Raw genomic sequence first — 19,003 nt, 5'->3', positions numbered from 1 at the left:
GAGAGGAGAGGAGATAGTGACCTAGCGCTCAACTTGTTTTACAACCAGAGCAGCAGCAAACAGTAATCGTTAGAACTATAGCCAAAGGTAGTTTACAAAAAAAAGTCACACGATTGTGGTTAGATGGTTACTATTTAACTTTCAGATCCGAGCATTACTGGGCCTCACAGAATTCCAGAATTGGAACAGCAACAAAGTCTACCTGCCCTTATTAATGCCAGTTAATCATGGTGGCTGGTTTCAGGCAGACGTGACCTCTAAGGATCAGAGGCTTCTCCAGGGCTGTGCTCTTGTTGGCTGGTGTAATAACTACCACAAACAGTAACAAATACTCTCACAGAGTATGCCTTCCTGCTTTGCCCCTTACACATAGCGGCATTATTATTATCGCTAACATCCAGTCCCAAGATACTGTCTCAGCTCTCTAGATTCTTAATAGCTTAGATTTCTCAGCCTTACGAAGAAAAAACTTCCTGGCAAATGTAAAGTACCTACCAATGCACTCCTGCTTATACAGACATATATCCCACAACGTCAACCATCAATTTATTTTTTAAGTGAATGCACCTTCTACTTCCCATATGCCAAAAGCCACCGATATATGCAATCCCGGCAGAACACCAAGCCCAGCACATGAACTCACAGTTGCATCCCCCCTTTTCCCATTCAGTTAGGACCACATTCTTTTTGGCACAAACACTGCCTGGCTCTGCTATAGCTTGTAAGTCACGACAAAGAAAACACATTTTGCAGATGATGATTAGCAAAGAGTTGAACTCTTCCAATAAAACTGACAGAAACAGGGTCAATCTAAGCCCCTTTTAAGGAGGGAGCATCCACGTAGAGACACAAAACAGTAGCTCTCCCAGCTCTCAGCTCTCTTTTGACCATCCTCCAACGCTTTGGTGACCACAAATCAAGGAGTATCACAGAACGTTCCCCAAATTGGATTTCTCACATAATGCATTGGGCTGAAGTTAAGCTATCACAAGAGTCGTTCAGGAGACCTTAAAATCCAATCTGTTTTATTACTGAGAATTTGGGTTTGTTGGCTCTTTTTCAGGAAGGGAATGTGAGGGAGGGAACAGTGTGGCCTCCTGGCAGCTGCTCCTTTAAGAAGAGGAGAAAAGAGCAGATGGCCCAGGTGGAGAGGGTAGTCAAAGGTCTCCTATGTACTCAGGACAGCAACAGGAGGAGGGTCAACAGTTGCAGAGCCCTGCAAAGAGGTAGAGTTGGGCGGGGTAGCAATATTGATTGAAATTTTTTGAAGGGGGCAGCATTGTTTGGGGGTATAACTGATTTGTTGGAGGCACAGATATGATTTGTCAGGTGGGAGCAAAGATTTGCCAATGGAAATTCAATATGCATGGCCAAGGGGCTTGGGAGCAGAGACGGTACTGCAGTGCAGGTGTCTTCCAGCTGAGCTACCAGGCTGAGTCTTCAGTTGAGTTAGGTGGAAATATTCCATCCCTGTCCTCAGAACCTTGTTCCGCTCTTCTTGACCTTTTTGTCTTAACATAAGACCTAATCTTGCCAACGCTGAAGTGTGTGTGTAGTTTTGCTTACACAGAATCATAGGACTGGAAGGGACCTCGAGAGGTCTAGTCCAGCCCCCTGAACTCATGGCAGGACTAAGCATTATCTAGACCAGAGGTGGGCAAACTACGGCCCGGGGGCCACATCCAGCCCGGCCCTGGCAAGGGAGGCTCGCCCCCCCGGCCCCTCCCCTACTGTTCCCCCTCCTCCGCAGCCTCAGCTCACTCCGCCGCCGGCGCAGTGCTCTGGGCAGCGGGACTGTGAGCTCCTGAGGCAGTGTAGCTGCCGAGCCCGGCCTGACGCGGTGCTCTGTGCCGCACGGTGGCGGCGGCGGCGTGGCCCGTTTCCAGCCAGGCAGCATGTCTGTAGCGCCTCCAGGCAGCGCGGTAAGGGGGCACGGAGCGGGGGGGTTGGATAGAGGGCAGAGGAGTGGATCAGGGTTGGGCGGGAACAGGGGGTTGAATGGGGACAGGGGTCCCGGGGGGGGGGGGGGGGCAGGATGGGGCAGCGGTCCCGGGGGGGCAGTCAGGAATGAGAGGAGAGGTTGGATGGGGTGGCGGGGGGCAGTTAGGGGCAGGGATCCGGGGGCAGTCAGGGGACAGGGAGCCGGGGGGTGTGGATGGGGCAGGAGTCCCAGGGGTGGGGGGCCAGATAGGAGGTGGGGGCCGGGCCACGACCTCCTCCCCTAACCGGCTCTCCATACAATTTCCAAAACCCGATGCGGCCCTCAGGCCAGAAAGTTTGCCTGCCCCTGATCTAAACCATCCCTGACAGGTGTTTGTCCAACATGCTCTTAAAAATCGCCAGTGATGGACATTCCACAACCTCCTTAGGCAATTTATTCCAGTGCTTAAGCACCCTCACAGTTGGGAATTTTTTTCCTAATGTCCAACCTAAACCTCCCTTGCTGCAATTTCAGCCCATTGCTTCTTGTCCTATCCCCAGAGGTTAACGAGAACAATTTTTCACCCTCCTCCTTGTAACAACCTTTTGCGTACTTGAAAACTGTTCTCATGTCCCCTCTCAGTCTCCTCTTCTTCAAACTAAACAAACCCAATTTTTCAATCTTCCCTCACAGGTCATGTTTTCTAGAGCTTTATCATTTTTGTTGCTCTTCGCTGGACTTCCTCCAATTTGTCCACATCCTTCCTGAAATGTGGCACCCAGAACTGGACACAATGCTCCAGTTGAGGCCTAATCAGCGTGGAGTAGAGCAGAAGAATTACTTTTCGTGTTTTGATTACAACAGTCCTGCTAATACATCCCAGAATGATGTTCCTTTTTTTTTTTTTTTTTTTTGGCAACAGTGTTACACTGTTGACTCATATTTAGCTTGTGGTCCGCTATGACCCCCAGATCCGTTTCCGCAGTAGTCCTTCCTAGGCAGTCATTTCCCATTTTGTGTGTTCGCAATCGACTGCTCCTTCCTAAGTGGAGTACTTTGCATTTGTCCTTATTGAATTTCACCCTAGTTACTTCAGACCATTTCTCCAGTTTGTCCAGATCATTTTGAATTATAATCCTATAATCAAGGACGGGGTTTCCAAAGCCTTGGTCTGAGTGCTGCCCCTGGAGTCAACAAGACTTCTACCATTTGCTTCAGTGGGAGCAGAATTAAACCAAGGCTGAACATTTCGGAACACGTCCATCCCTTGTGTTCAAGTGTTTGTAGGACAAGGCCTTTGGATTGTAAGCTCTGAGACAGGGACTTCTGTGGGGGGACGTGTGAGCAATGTAACATGCAACTTTACAGCACTGTATAAATTCTTGATATAAATAAATAAAAAACATGCTTTAACACCCCAAATTCTGGTCTAGAAAAATCAAACATCTCACTTCAAATGCTATCTGCCAACCCACATACAATTCCTTCTGTGTCCCACACAGCACAGATCTCCCATGGGAGGGACACATACGGTGGCATCCAACTTTTACCAAGTGCTGCCAGTGTCCTCAAACCTGCACAAGACAAGGTCCCCTGTCCAAAGGGGATTTAGCCAATACATTCATTGGTATAAGCAGCTACAGACTTTACTACATTTCTTCTCTTCCACGAAAAGACCTTCATACAGCCCCGAGCCCACACCATCTGCAGCAGGTCTATCGTGAAGACATAACTGTGTGCGTCTTGGATTCTGCAGAGCACACTCAACCACAGAACTTTGTTTGGAGGCAGAAAAGTACCTGTAAACATTGCACAAAAATAGGGGCTGCAGGCTGCTAGGACAACGCGATGGGCTTCCATCTCAACGGCTTCAGCAACAATCACCACATCACAGAGGAGCCGCTTGCTGGAAAACACCAGAGAAGACAACATGGTTTCAGAACATCTGGCCATGCAAAGGGCCCTCTGTAAATACCTTTGGAAAAATGAGCAGAGTTCCTACGTCACAAACAAGTGACCTGAATAATCCAGCAAGATCTGACAATTGCTGGAGTCTCAGTCGAAGGTTGAAACACAAGGAGACAACCAGCCCCTATTAACTTTTCTTTATGGAGCATATCCTGCTCCCAGCCAAAGCGGCAGAGATCCCTGCCTGCAATAGAACTGGACACATTCTGTTCTACAAAAGGAAGGATTTGGGAGGCTGGCCACAGGGTCCTGAACCCCGAAGTTTAGATTGTCTCCATCTCCAATCATAAAGCAGCCTGGGAAAGGGACAAAGGAGCCACCTAGCAGCTCTGTCACTACATCCATCTGCCACCCACTTTTCCCCCATAGAGCAGTAGGGGATGCTGCAGCTTTCATCTCTCCACAGCCTTGGGAGGGAGGTGGGATAAAAGGGGATAGAGTTCCTTTTTTTCCCACATGACACAACAGGCCTGGTAGAGAAAGAAGGTTTGATGCTACAGCACATGAACAAACAAAGCGTATTCCTCAAGGCTGAATGGCACACAAAGGGTTCCTTGCGTCATTCTCAAGAGCATCACCACAAAGTGCACTCACTCACTGAAGTCTGCTATTCACCTTGATGACTGAGTTTAACGCACGAGTCAGCATGGAGTCAGCCCCAGTTCTGCCACTCACTCACAGCTTGGCTTTGGGTAAGTTTTTCATGACTCTGTGCCCATTTTTATCTCCCTCTCAGATCTCTCCTTTGAGGATTTGTTAATTGATGTTTGTATATTGTAAGTGCTCAGTATTATAAAATACCTAGTCCCTATTTAAGCACCTAAATGCAGAATAAGGGTGCTCATTGACGGGGTCACATTAGGAAAAAAGATCAGGGTCTACAAATCCAGATGTCACTTTCTCTTCTATATAGCTTATTGCGCTTTTGCTTTAGAAAACCCCATATCAAACAAAAAACACATTTAGCCTTCTAATAGACTAGGTACGTCCCCTGTATTTTGTGATACTTAATAAAATGACTCCCAAAATGCTGAAAATTACAGCTGGAAACATACAGGAAAGACAACACCTAGAAATAGATAAGAGACTGTGTGTTCCATATTTATACCAGCTCTGATGGGGTAGTGGTGGTAAAGGGAGCTTTTATGTGAGCAAAATACAGTGCAGGCTTTGGAGATCATTCACTTCAGTCTATCAAGAAGGAATCCAGTTTAGTCCCTCTCTGGGATCCTATCATCTAAAAAGTGTATTTCATGCAAATGAGTTTTCCATTTACATTTAGAAGACGAATGTGCCAAGCAACTAACTCGTAGTCAATAGGTTAGAGGTCTCACTACCCCCCAGAGAGTTTAAATCTAGACTTTCTGTAAGGGATTACTAGATAAACAGGAATTAAATCGCTGTTATTCAAGGTAACCATTTCCACAGGCTGTCTGACGGTACTACTGAGTGATGGTTCAAAGCAGTGCACCATACAACCATCAGGATTTGCAGACTGCAGAATAGCAGCAGGAGCGAAGAGAAAGCAGTGCCAAGGAGCATGCAAAGATGCAGTCTGAAAAGCATGTGCTTAAGGGCAGATCTAACCTTCTACAGTCAGCTGAGTAACATACGGGATCGAGCAAAACACAGAAACCAAGAAAGCAGCACTGCTCGGGTCTCCAGTGCACTTCAGTTAAAGGAATACAATATTGGAGTTTCAACATAACTACGGCCGCCTGGTGCTCAGCTGCACAAGCACCTGCATTCAGGTCTCCTCATCCCTCTGCCAGCAGAGTGCTAGAGGGAGACTGAAAAGGAAACGCACTCAGCTTCACAGAATTGTGAGATGGGAAGGATACTTCGCATTTCTCTGTGTTATGCCCCCCTGCTTGGGCCAGCCCAAGCATGGTGGCATCTGCTGCAGAGGGAGAGGATTCCAGTCCTTCTCTTTATAGGATAATGCATATTTTAGAAGGTCAACCTATTCAACCCGGGGGCGGAGGGAGAGAGAGAGAGAGAGAGTGTGTGTGTGTTACGTACACATTTTTCACATTACATAAATAAAACAGAATAGTTTCCACAAACCAAAGATACCATTTGGCAGGCCAAGGACTCAAATAAGTCACACAAATGAAAAAGTCAAACGCTCACTGAATTTCAACCTGCTTCAAGGGAAGATGGCAGACTCCAAGAAACAAGCCAAATGTCATCCACTGCCACTGAATGGCTGACACACCCACAGGTATCTTTTTAAATGACTAATTTTTTTAAAAGGCCATTTAAAGTAATAATTCTCCTCTCCCCCCCACACACACACACACTTGATCGAAAATGTGCTGGAGTTCTTCTTTGAGCAGTGTGAAGTTTTTAAATTGGCTTGTGGGTGGTGTGGGTTTTTTTTTGTTTTTTTTACACACTTTGCAGTACAAAGCGGAGATTGATTGACCATGAGTCAAAGAGAATGAGAATCCCACTTTAGCAATCCTTGCTCTGTAATTACGTGTAGGTGTCCTCATAGCTGTAATATTCTATTATTGGTCTTCAAGCCATTTGCTCTGTTGAGAATAGTGTGTTTGTGTGTGTGGATTTGCTGTAAGTAGTGGGAAACTTTAAACCAATTATTGTTTGTAAACGGCAGATATGGCTCTGAAAATGACACAGCTGTCTTCTTTTTGACAAAGAGGTAGACAGGTGTGTGGGTGGGAATAGCAGTGCTCTACAATGTCTACACTTTGGCTGCCTCTTCTACTGCTTTGCTAACACCCTGTTGCGTGACCTCCTTTTGTGCTGAAGCAAATACAGAATATTATTTTTTAAAGTGCCCCAAATGACTTTCTGTTCTGATCAGCATGTGTCTGATAAACCAAAGATGATGCATGTTACGTGGAAAAAGTACCTCCGTAATTCATTCATGACCTTGAATGCCTTTCCCATGTGAGAAGGATTGACTGTTACCGTGCGCTGGTCCTTCTCCTTATCTTCAGCTTCATCAGGTGACTGGGAACTCTGTTTGATGCTGAAAATGAGGATAAGAGGGAAGGGAAAGTTTATGCTTTTTCAGTGTTGTTGAATCCAGCATAATTGAATTTAAAGATAGCAATAATTTATGTTAATATAGCAAGCTCTGTTCTGAAGGATCCCCAATGCTTTACAGCTTAGGGCCCAGCTCCTGCAAACACTTGCGCATGCAAGTAGTACGAACAGGACAACTCACATGTGTAGAGTCACAGACACTCTCATCCTTGTCTCTAGGATCAGTGTCCGTATACGGAAAGTCTCGCTGAAATGCAGCTACCGCTGGTTGGTTAGATGGTCGCAGCCAGCCAGACAAGAGTGGGGAGGGGAAGAAATGTGAGCCAAGCACATGAGGACAAATTCAAGTCTAAGGATACATTTAAACTTCAAGCTGGGGGCTGTGATTCCCTGCTTCAGGAGACATGCCCACATTAGCTCTGATCAAGCTAGTGCACTAAAAATAGTTTGGTCGCAGCAGTGCAAGTGGCAGAAAAGGCTAGCTGCCGCGAGTACATGCCTATAGTCTCTGACGAAAACATACTTTGGGTGGCTAGCCCCTTCCACTGCTCACGCCCGTATGACTATGCTGTATTTTTAGCATGCTAGCTCAATTAGAGCACGTGCAGGTATGTTGAGTTGGGAATCACATGCCCAGCTCAAAGCGTGGACATACCCTGAGGGTATGCTTTCACAGCCCAGTTAATCTGAGTGATCACTCATGTGTTAAACCTAACACAACACATGTCCACAAAAATCTCTAACCCGAGTTAAGTGCTGGTTTAAGGTCGAGCTAGCTGGCCAATCGGAGGGTGGGGAGCGTGGCTTGAAGCGCAAGTGATGCTGGTGCTCGAGCTCGTAATTCAGTGGGGATGCAACAGCTAATCCAAATCATTGTGTAACTCTAGTGTTGCTTTGCAGCATGGTTGCTCTCATTGGAGCTGGCCTAGCTCACCTACAGTAACGAGACTTGCCACCTGCCCAGGTTTTCCCAGGATCATCCCTTTTTGAGGCAGCTGTCCCAGGAAATCTGCGAGTCTTCTCAGGACATTAAAACTCCCAGGTTGTGCAGTGTTTTTTGTTTGTTTTTTAACCACAGCTGTGTAATAATACATCACTCTGAGCCTGCTCAGAGACTGGGGCCGCATCTGCACCACACACAGATGGCACAGCGCACCAATGAGGGCAGGCTCCAGGGACAGACTCATGTGGCTGAGGGGGAGGTGGTGGCCACAGCAGGATGGCTGCAGTGTTGGACTGCCCCTGGGCCGGCCTGCCTCTGCTGACCAGCAGCTGGAGCTTGGGAGCCCAGCCTGTGGGGAAGTGAGGGGCTTGTCTTGGGGACCCACGTGTCCCTCCCCCAGTGCTGGGTGGCAGGGGCAGACCCTGCAGGCTGTCCTGTGCCCTGGCATAATGGTGGGACAGTTGGATCTCCAGCATTAAGTAATAGGTATGTCCTGGGTTTTGTATCTCAGAGGTGGCAGCCCTATCAGTAACAAAAGTGTACTAACTCCAGCTAACTACTACAGTGAAGACAAGCCCTGACAGGCTCTGATTCAGCAAAGCACTTGACCTCAAAGTTAAGCAGGTGCTTAACTGCCTTGCTGCATAGGTATAGACTTAAGCACAAGGGGGCCAGTGTCCACACAGAGAGCAGGACTGTGGTTTTTCATCTCATCTGAAAGAAACATGCTCACAGTAGATTGCATGGAACGCACTCTACGGCGATAAGTCAGAAAATTGGAATTGAAATTATTTGTACGTCGTCCACTGTATTAGTTTAGAGGTCACGCCTCATTCTGTGTTAAGTTTAGAAAACAGGGTGTAGTGCAGGTGAGGCGTACAGGAGGGATTATTAAACTAGAACCTCCTTTCAGGACGGCAAGCTATACAAGCAGAAGCAGTTTTGCCCAATGTGATCTGTCTAACAAGGATCACCATAATCTGGAAGTTTAAGGCACATCAGCGTCCTCATTACCTTGTTCAGAGAATTGTCTCTCTGTGCAAGATTATCATTAGGTCAACACCAGCTTCTATGATTCACACGTGTAAAATTACTCTGAGCTCAATGTTTCAATTTTATTGAAAACAAATAGAATGATAGACTGCTACTCTATTTAAACCCATAATCCTTTCTCCAGGCTTTTCAGCAGCCAAACCTTCCCCTCCAGTACATGAAACCCAATCATGAAGAACCCAAAAATGCAAGTGATTTAACTGATTTTCATTTCCAAAGCTGGGATAAATGTAGGAAGAAAACGAACCCAACTGGGGGTCCATAGCAAAACTCCCATTGACATTACCACAGCCTGGATTTAACCCAGAACAGTACAATCGGATTTTTAACATTAACACTTAATATTTTAAAGTGATTTTAGTAATACTGTTAAATGCTTACAACACTTCTGTAATGTGCACAGTGTCTATGTACGATAGTGACACAGTCCATTAAAAAACAATTGCCTGATTTTTTTTTTTAAAAAGCCAATTGTTACAAGTAATCTCCGATCTTATTATTACTGAAAGATTATAGGAAAAAATATTTTTCTATGTTTCTAGTTTGCTTACTTTATGCATTTGACAGCACTCTGCATAAAATCAATTCCACTGTTTCCCCTGTGTAAATCAGTGCCAGCTAATTTCACCTTATGTCTGTCCGGGATTTACACACAGCCACATTAAAGAAAGTGTCTATATTTAAAAAAACAAAAAAACCCTACAAAACTGGGATTGGGCATTCTAGAGCAGCGAAAGTACTTGAAACTTCTCTAAAACATCGAATTGTCAGAAGAAAGCTTTGGTTGTCAATCTTGTACCTATATTACCCGCAAAAGTCCTCTGAATGACAGGTTAGAGATGGGAAATATGTTTCCCCTCCTCCCCCAGTTTGTTTACTTTGTCCATTTCACAGCACAAGGCTAGATATAGGTCACTGACTATACACCCTACCCCAGGCCCTGAAAAAGGGGATTTACCAGCAGCAGAGCTGAGAGCGAAACTGAAAACAAAACAGGCTGCAAGCACATGTATAGATGCACACAGGAAACACAGCAGGACTCAGAGCAGTAGGGTGGCTTAGTGGCATTGCTTGTGGGTGTGCACAAAAACCCTCTTATAGTATTGCCAAGTCCAAGCATTAAAAATTCCTGAGACTGGTTTAAAAATCATGAGATTTCAAAACTACTACATTCAGGTTCTTTTTATTTGCCTTCTGGTACTGGAGCCTTTAAGTTGCACATTTTCAAGCTTTTCTCCATCCCCCATGAGAGCTAGCAGCTGGAGGGAAGGAGGGGGCGAGGTTATTAAACATGAAAGCTGATATTCTCATATAATTAACTAACTCCAGGAGTTGGGGCTATAAGAAAGCCATCCAATATCCTGAGGCTCACCATAAAATTGTGAGAGTTAGCTGAAAAACCTTAGTGTTGCCAACATGTTTAATAATTTTTGAAATCAAGACATCCCATTTAAAGGGTTCTCTCTCTCTCTCAAAGACGAACTTTTTTTTAACGAGTCAGTTTTTAAGAAGATTCAAATTGACAAGAACCTTTAACACACCTGTGAAAATGACAAGATTTCCAGTTGATCTTGTTCTTTAAATTAGTGAGAAGGCTTAGCTATGGAATGAAGATTTCTGATGAACATTTAAGGATGATGTGTGAACTAAAGTGCACGTGGCTATGTACAACAACTCAAAAAGTACGCAAGACCGGCAGCGGAGGATTCCCCTGGTTTAGGCAAATCTCCAAGAGGCGTAAAGCCAATGTAGCCAACTCTATGCCACCTGCATCCTAGCTACCCTTAGCCAACAGAGCAGTCCCTAGAAGTTTTTAGCCTGCTCTAAATTCCAGTAGGTACTACATTGTTTCCCATCTCAGGGGAAGGAGAGATTGACCACAACCCCTCTTCAATTTGAGGGGTTGCTGCCTGCTACTCTACATATTCTCCCAGCCTCTCTGCAGCTCTATCCCTCATCCAGCCTCCAATTTTTGAAGACTCCTCTTCTGTGAGCAGCCTCATTTCCTACCTCCAGTGCCACTCAGAACTTTCCCAAGCAGAAGCAGCCCTGACCTCAGCGTTTCCCCAAACAGCAGCAGTGAAATTAATTAGAGTTCTATTTAAGGTGCTGCTCTGGCCCAAGCAGCGACAGGTACACTGGCGAGGTCTATTTGCAGGCTCAGGTGAGATCATGGTTCACACATCATATTTCAACTACAAAAAAAAAACCAACGTTGATTTCTGCAGAAATCAGCCTCAGCCCCTTCCTCTCCTCTCCATTCATTAGGTAAAATTTCCCAATTATCAATGGGATTTTCAAGCCACTCTATTAAATGTGGTCCATTATAACAATAAACTCTGATCCTCTACCCTACCCATAAATACCCAAATAACATGGCCCTTTTCCCTATCAATAACTTCTTACTTGTCTACCAGCAGCAACAACAAAGAGGCCAAATCCTGCAATCCTCTCACACCCACAACTCCCAGAGAATCCAATGGAGAAGGCCCGGGGTGTATATGCAAAATCAAGGCCATCAACTCTTCTGGACAGAGAGTTTGATCATCCTCTGCCTCCACTAGCTAGGGCAAGGCAGATGCGATACATTCCCGCAGCATGCATATTTACCAGCAGAGTAGGCGATAGGATGGGATAAAGCTTTTACTGGCATAGCTTTCGAACAGCTGCTCTAGCCACAAGCTAGTAATGCAGCTCATCCAGCATGAGCCCCAATAAAACTTTATCACGCTTCTAACCAATCACGAGAAAGGTATTAAAGATACATTTTACAAATCTCAGAACTTACCAGTGCTGTGTGCACGCATCTGACTATAGACCTCGGCTGCCTTAGTTACCAGCAGTAACTACATCAGATGGAAGAAGGAAGGAAAATCAAAATATTGCAAATACACAAACTTCCTGAGAGCTAAACTATCCCCTTAACACACACAGGGGGCTGAAAAACTCAAAGGGTGAAATCCTGCTCCCGTCAAAGTTGATAAAAATTTTGCAATGGACTTCACTCCATGAGTTCGGACTTGCAAAGTTTTCAGCTGATCCATCCTTAGAGGGGGGGAAGGGCATGTTGCCACATGCACATTCCACAGACTAGTCAAGAGGTTCAGCCCATTGAACCACTCAGCTTCCCGAGGTTCATGCAGACACTAGGGGATATGGCCCTGGTTTCTATGCAGGAGCAGCTGCGGTACTGCTTCCTGCTCCTCCACGCAGCATCTGCAACAGAGCAGCTCCAGCAGGGACCAAAACGCCACCGTGTCCCTGTTAGATGCTGCTGCTGGCAAAACAACCCCACCCCCAGAAGGGGATTTTATGACGCAGAGGTAAAGAGCAGTCAGTCAATAAGGACTAGACCAGGAATCCCCATACATCTCCTGGAGACGGCAGAAAGAAATGCCACAGAAAGAAGTTGGGAACCTGCACTGCCTCTGATCTGCCATCTCTCTAACCACAGAGGGATTTCCATGGCATCAGGGAAGACACCATGCAAGCTTCTTCTTCAGCCAAAACTGATGAATAGTGTTTCTGGTTGAGGGGAGATATGATTGATCTCTATAAATATATCAGAGGGATAAATACCGGAGAGGGAGAGGAATTATTTAAGCTCAGTACCAATGTGGACACAAGAACAAATGGATATAAACTGGCCACTAGGAAATTTAGACTAGAAATTAGACAAAGGCTTTTAACCATCAGAGGAGTGAAGTTTTGGAACAGCCTTCCAAGGGAAGCAGTGGGGGCAAAAGATCTATCTGGCTTTAAGATTAAACTCGATAAGTTTATGGAGGAGATGGTATGATGGGATAACATGGTTTTGGTAATTAAATATTCATGGTAAAAAGGCCCAATGGCCTGTGATGAGCTATTAGATGGGGTGGGATCTGAGTTACCCAGGAAAGAATTTTCTGTAGTATCTGGCTGATGAATCTTGCCCATAGGCTCAGGGTTTAGCTGATCGCCATATTTGCGGTCGGGAAGGAATTTTCCTCCAGGGCAGATTGGAAGAGGCCCTGGAGGTTTTTCATCTTCCTCTGTAGCATGGGGCACGGGCCACTTGCTGGAGGATTCTCTGCTCCTTGAAGTCTTTAAACTACGATTTGAGGACTTCAATAGCACAGTTATAGGTGTGAGGTTTTTTTTGTAGGAGTGGTGGGTGAAATTCTGTGGCCTGCGTTGTGCAGGAGGTCAGACTAGATGATCATAATGGTCCCTTCTGACCTAAATATCTATGAATCTATGCTACTGCTGCAAAGGATTCCATGAAGAGCTGCCCTCTTTCAAAATGGCTGCCGTGCTCTATTGTTCTCAATAGACTGAAGCTAAAAGTGCCTACTTTCAAACAGGAGTGGAGCCGAGCTGCCCTCAGGGAAGATGGTGGCCAGCAGGACTACAGACACTTCTGTACTAACCATAATTTTATGGTTGTGGCACAATGTTACTACAGAGGGCAGAGTTAAGGTTGTTTGGAACCTTAACTGTGCATTTCCATTCCTTGACATGTCAGCTTTCTTAAAATTTAACCTGAACTCTGAATTTCCTGGATTTGTAGTGCCTATTAATGGGATAATTACAGCATCCTTGTAAGGATTTTTACCCTTAAGTTGCTGACAGGCACTCGGCCTTTACTCCGGTCTAATGTAGTTTGATCTGGGAACTAAATAGATATTAAATTGCAGTCCCCTGACTTATAAAGCTAAGAAAGAATCTGTTTATCAAGATAGAACTGCTATCCATATTGACAGAGCTGTCTTCCTTATTTTTAATTTGAGAAGAAAGGAAGTTTTTTTATTATGATAAATGGATATCATGCCAAAAAATAAATGTTTTGATCTTTAATTTTAACTGAAGGAAACAAAGCAAGTATAAAACAAAAAGAGCAACAATATTTTACATCTAGAATGAGTGGCAAGAAATACATGGAAGCAAATATATTTATTATTATACCTAATATTTCCACCCCAGAGACAAGCTAACACCCATTCTACTATCAGATGTCAATGTTACAGTACATATAGAAGAGACTGATAATAGCTAGCTATGAAAGAGAGAGAGAGAGAGCACGTGCACTAGCTAATCTTTATTTTTTTAAAGCCACATGAAAATAAAATAATTTTAAAGACTATGGGCTAGGATTGTCAAAGGAGCTTAGAGAAATTAGCTTGCCAAATATCCCCAGTACTCAATAGGAGTTTGCCACCTAACTCCCTTTGGCATCTTTGAAAATGCCAGCTTTGATGGGGGGAGGCAGATTTTGCAGAGGATTTGAAAATAATGAAACAGAACTGGCTTGTTCTGCTCCTCTCCCCCATTTAAAAAAAAATCAATATAAGGAAGGATTTTTTGTTTTTGAGGTAAGTAATATTTCCCCTATTTTGTTAAGGCATTTTTGGCATTGCCTATTACTACAAAATGGATACACAAAACTGGTAACATATGCAATTGGAGTATACTGCAGATATGCACACTAGAACCCCAAAAGAACATTATTTTGAGGAACGTGGACTTGATAAAAATCACAAAGATAAAGCGTTCCACAACATAGGATAACAATTTTTACCCTAATTAAGATAATTATTCAAATTCAACACCAATATCACAGTTGCTTTGCGATGCAAATATTAAATCTCTCGAAAAAAATACTATGAAGACATCACCATGTTTATGCAAAATCATCCACAGCCATTATTTTAAATTACGATATTGGAAAATTTAGGTTTTCAATAATTATTCTGTATCATTCATATCATTATTTTGGTTGAACAATAAAATGTGTCTAATTTCATCAGAGGTAAAGAACACACATATTGATCATACAGCTGTGTAGTTTTGCCAGACAAAGAATGGCCATACCAGCATTGACAAAGAGAGAACTGTGATTTCAAAGTAAGCAATTTAGATTGCCACACGACTGGCTTACACAAAATCACTCGCTCTGCAAACATTTAGGCACATCAGTAACTTTACACATGTAAGTAGCCCCACTGAAGAAGCTCACATGTGTAAAAGTTTCTCAGAAATACAAGCGTTGGCAGGTTTAGAACCTACATATGGCATGACCTGATAATAAAGTACTTTTTTAAAAAAAAATTAACTGAGTGGGAAAGAAAAATTAAAATCCAAATAAGAAAGTTAACGTAGGTCAAACTTGAGGTCTATACTATTTTTATGCAAGTTTATAAAATGTTCCCATCAAAATTCTAAGCACGTGTACAAATATAAACACAAAGCCACCACAAAAAAACACACAGAAATAAAGTACTTGACAGAGTCCTTTTTAAAGAGCTATTCATTCCACTTTTCAGCGTGTAGGATGTAGCTTTTGTGGAGTTCAACAGGACGTGCACTTCTAGAATGTGAGAACCTGACATCTCTCAACTGCCTCTTCAGAGGGGACATAAATCCAAGGTCCTCACAGCCTGGGTTCATTGAAGAGCCTTCCGTCCCTACCCTGAGAGCAATGGTGTGTAAGCCACAGTTTGGATAATTATATTCAAACCAACAAAATCCCCCAGAAGTTTCAGTGGGATTCTTCAGTTTCAAAGACTGAGGGGATATGGAGTTTGTTCTTAGGGAATGAAAAAGCATCTCAATCAGTCTAAAACAAAACTGAGCCAAACTGGTTATTATAGGGACATTTATGTTTGTACAGTGCCCAGAATGATCAGGGCCAAGTCCGTATTTGGGCTTTTGGGCACTACCAGAACAGAACTGATTAACAAGGATGATAATGAATTGCCACTCTCCACTGGGATGAGCACATGGCCTCAGCTTCCTCTCCTGTCAACTCTCAGACAACAGATTCACTTTAAAAGCTGCAAGAATTGGACACAAGTTACATGGGCAAGTATCTAAAATACCTCTGAGATTTAAATATACTAATGATTAACCTCCACAGGTGGCCATTTAAACAAACACTAGATCTATTCTAGAATATATTTAACTGCAAGAGAGATCACAGGCTGAGAGTTTTGTTCTGAACATTAAATATACAAACAACTATTGAGACTCTTGATTCACCTAAGGATAGAATCCTGCCCCTTGCTACTTGGACAAAATTCCCTTTGGCTGCAATGAGAATGTTGCTCAAGGACTGCAGCCAGGTTTCATTTTAGGTACAGTATGTTGGAGAAGCAAAGTTTTCCTCACATCCCAAAAGGCAGTAGTTCCATCAATATTATTCAGTGAAAACTTTCCCCATACACAAAGGTCACCAGCACAACTTGGAAAGGGAGTACTCCGCTGATTTTTAGCTTCTAGAAGTTTAAGTTTCTGGCTTCAAAAAGTCACAGGGGCATTCAAAGAAGAACGCCTACATGGTAAATATTTTATATACCCCTCTTCTCTAGGGCATTCCCATGCAACAATCACAAGGTGCCACCTCTCATTATTTGCACTATGTTCAGTGGCTATTAAGAGCTTAGCTTTTTCTTAGAAAACTACAGCAACCAAGGTACGACAGACAAAAAACAAGACTACACAGGAAACAGTTAATGGCCCATCTACCCTATGAGCAGCTATAAAGATCCATCCTGCTGTCTCCCTCTACCTGTCATAAAACACAGGTCGCTCGTTTTGGCTTACAAAAGATGTGTAAATATACTCACGGTATGATTTGCAAAATTCATAAACTTTTGTTTGTTAACTACAAAAAGCACTAAATGGGTGCCACTGGGTACAAGTCAAGATTTACAGAACTAAAATCAACTAGCTGAAATTAAAGAGTGAGGCGAACACTAAATCAGAGTTTAAAATTTTACTGGTAGGCTGCACTACATCAACCCACATTAAATTTCCAGCTCAACTCCGCATGTTCTTTAAATGCCTGCGTCAATCAGACAAAATGCATTCCAACATCTCATTAAAAACTGTGCTCAGAAGTTGAAGGAAATTTATTTCCATGCAAAACTTGCCATAAAAAAGATTTTTTTTTATGGCAAGTTTTGCATGGAAATAAATTCCCTTCAACTTCTGAGCACAGTTTTTAATCAGGTGAAGTAACCTTCACCTATGACATTGCAATGTCTAGTAATCAGAAAATAAAAACAACGTATTTTGTGCAGGGGATTAGGGAAAAAAGGCCTTGCAGGAACAGGAGCCTCACATGCTTCAGAAGTAAGGTGAATTCTCCCAGGAACATTGAGAATCAGCCCTTTACTTAATCACCACTTCTTGCATGCCAATGAGTGCCACTGGCGAAGTGATCTGGTTCTTACAAGTCACACATCTCACATTCTTGCTGATAAGCTTATGCAACTGTAAGGAAGCTTAATTTCAAATTAAGTTAAAAGGCAGTTCCCATGAGAATGTTTCCCCTTAGACTGCCCCCCCCCTTTTTTTTTTTTAAAGCAGAGATCCTTGTATTTGCACAGCTCCCAGGTCCCCCAGTTCAGGCGCTCACAACAGGGGGGATTTTAAATCTCGAAAGCACACACACGCTCCACTCAGAGACAGTCCACCGGGGGCAATTTCTACGAGGAAGCGCTGGGGGAAAAGAAAACAAAAAGTGCCCAGCGGTGATGGGAGTGATGACCGTCTCAGAGCAACACAATGCAAAACCGTCCTCACAAGGGAGAGCTTTGAAATTTCACCCCCCGCCCCCCAATGAAGCAGGGCTGTGACACTTACAGAGAAGCGCCTGGCTACAGTGCGTCTCCTGCATTGCGTGCCCTGCCAGCCCCAATGCAAACACAAAGGCGTCTGCCCTGCACACACACACACACACACACACACACACACTCCGCACATACCTTTCATCCTCCATTGTGCGCAGCCGGACTGGAGCCTGAACTCTGCATGCACTCCAGTCCCCTCGCAAGCCGGCGGCCGCTTGCACCCAGCGGGCTGCAGGGAGCAATCAGTGCCTGCGCTTCGGCCCGGCTGCAATCGGATCTGCCCCCCCGCCGCCGCCGCCGCCCCCTTCCCAGCGGCTTCCTCTCCCTTGCTCCTGCAGCAGCAGCCCCAGCGCTCCTTACCCAGCGCTCCCTGCAGCCGCCGCTACTCCTGCTGCAGCCGCCGCCCCCTCCCCCCTTCCCTGCGAGCCTGCTACTCGGTCTCCTGGCAACAGCAACTGCGGGAGCGGGGTTGAGTTCACACCTCTCCGAGCTGCCGCCGCTGCACAATGCATCCTCCAGCCTCCTTTGCACCAGCCAGGGACGTTGGTCAAAGGGGAACAGGGAGAGTTTCTGGCTTGCCACATTCCCATACCCTCCAGCTGCAGGGAACCTATTTCCCAAACACACACACACACACACACACACACACACACACACTCCTCCATTACTACACTGCAACAAGGTACTAGTTATTACCCTCACCCCTAAGACCTTTGCCTGGCTTGTCCTACCATAGGCATTGCCCAGCAAAACACGGATAATGGTCCCCCAAGACACACACACACTTCCCGCTCAAATCTGCTGCTGTCCCTTTTAAAGGCTGTAATTCACACAGTAGAAATAATCGCAAATGTAAAAGATAACCAATCAACAGATCGTGGACCAGATCTCATTCTAATGGCTATTAAACTATTCAAATTAATTGCTTTTGAGCAAACCCATGTAGGACATCCCACAGTGACATTCGTGCTTGAGGGGAGACTATTCACAGATTCCTAGGCCAGAAGGGATCATTGTGATCATCTAGTCTGATCTCCTGTACAGGCCACAGAACTACCCCAAAATAATTCCTAGAGCAGATCTTTTAGAAAAACATCCAATTTTGATTTAAAAACCCACCATCGATGGAGAATGCACCAAGACCCTTGGTAAATTGTTCCCATGGTTAATTACTCTCACTGAATTTAGATCTGTGACATCTTCTGAAGCAGATCTAGCTATATATGCTCTCTCTTCTATCATTCCCGTCTCCTCAGTATCTGAACACCTAGTCTCCGGGGGGAGGAGACTGGTCAGGAGCATGACTAGTTATGGGCCCCATAACTACAGAGATCCCAGGTATATAGGATGACCAGAGAGTAAGTGTGAAAAATCAGGACAGGGGGTGGGGGGGTAGCAGGCACCTATATAAGACAAAGCCCCAAATATTGGGACTGTCCCTTTTAAATCGGGACATCTGGTCACCCTACAGGTATACGAGCATGAGGCAGC

At 44.5% G+C, this 19,003-nt stretch overlaps 1 protein-coding gene across 5 annotated transcripts in view; it reads right to left on the bottom strand.

Moving 5' to 3' along the window:
• The window catches only part of KLHL3 (kelch like family member 3), a 70,934-nt gene extending 52,963 nt beyond the window's left edge, over positions 1-17,971 (bottom strand). The window contains exons 1-3 of one of the 5 annotated variants that reach the window (XM_007053589.4): positions 17,648-17,971; positions 6,768-6,887; positions 3,721-3,827 (exon numbers count right to left, since the gene is read on the bottom strand). In XM_007053589.4, the coding sequence (XP_007053651.2) occupies positions 3,721-3,827; positions 6,768-6,887; positions 17,648-17,661 (241 nt within the window). In that variant the 5' untranslated portion in view covers positions 17,662-17,971. The remainder of the gene's footprint in view (positions 1-3,720; positions 3,828-6,767; positions 6,888-17,647) is intronic. The other 4 variants (XM_043520737.1, XM_043520736.1, XM_037907326.2 and 1 more) reach the window with 4 other exon arrangements.
• Between the last annotated feature and the right edge of the window lie 1,032 nt (positions 17,972-19,003).

The sequence above is a fragment of the Chelonia mydas genome, chromosome 8 (assembly GCF_015237465.2).
Source record: "Chelonia mydas isolate rCheMyd1 chromosome 8, rCheMyd1.pri.v2, whole genome shotgun sequence".
Classification (NCBI taxonomy): Eukaryota; Metazoa; Chordata; order Testudines; family Cheloniidae; genus Chelonia; species Chelonia mydas.
The sequence above is the reverse complement of the archived record's forward strand: the minus strand, read 5'-3'. Positions and strand labels throughout refer to the sequence as shown.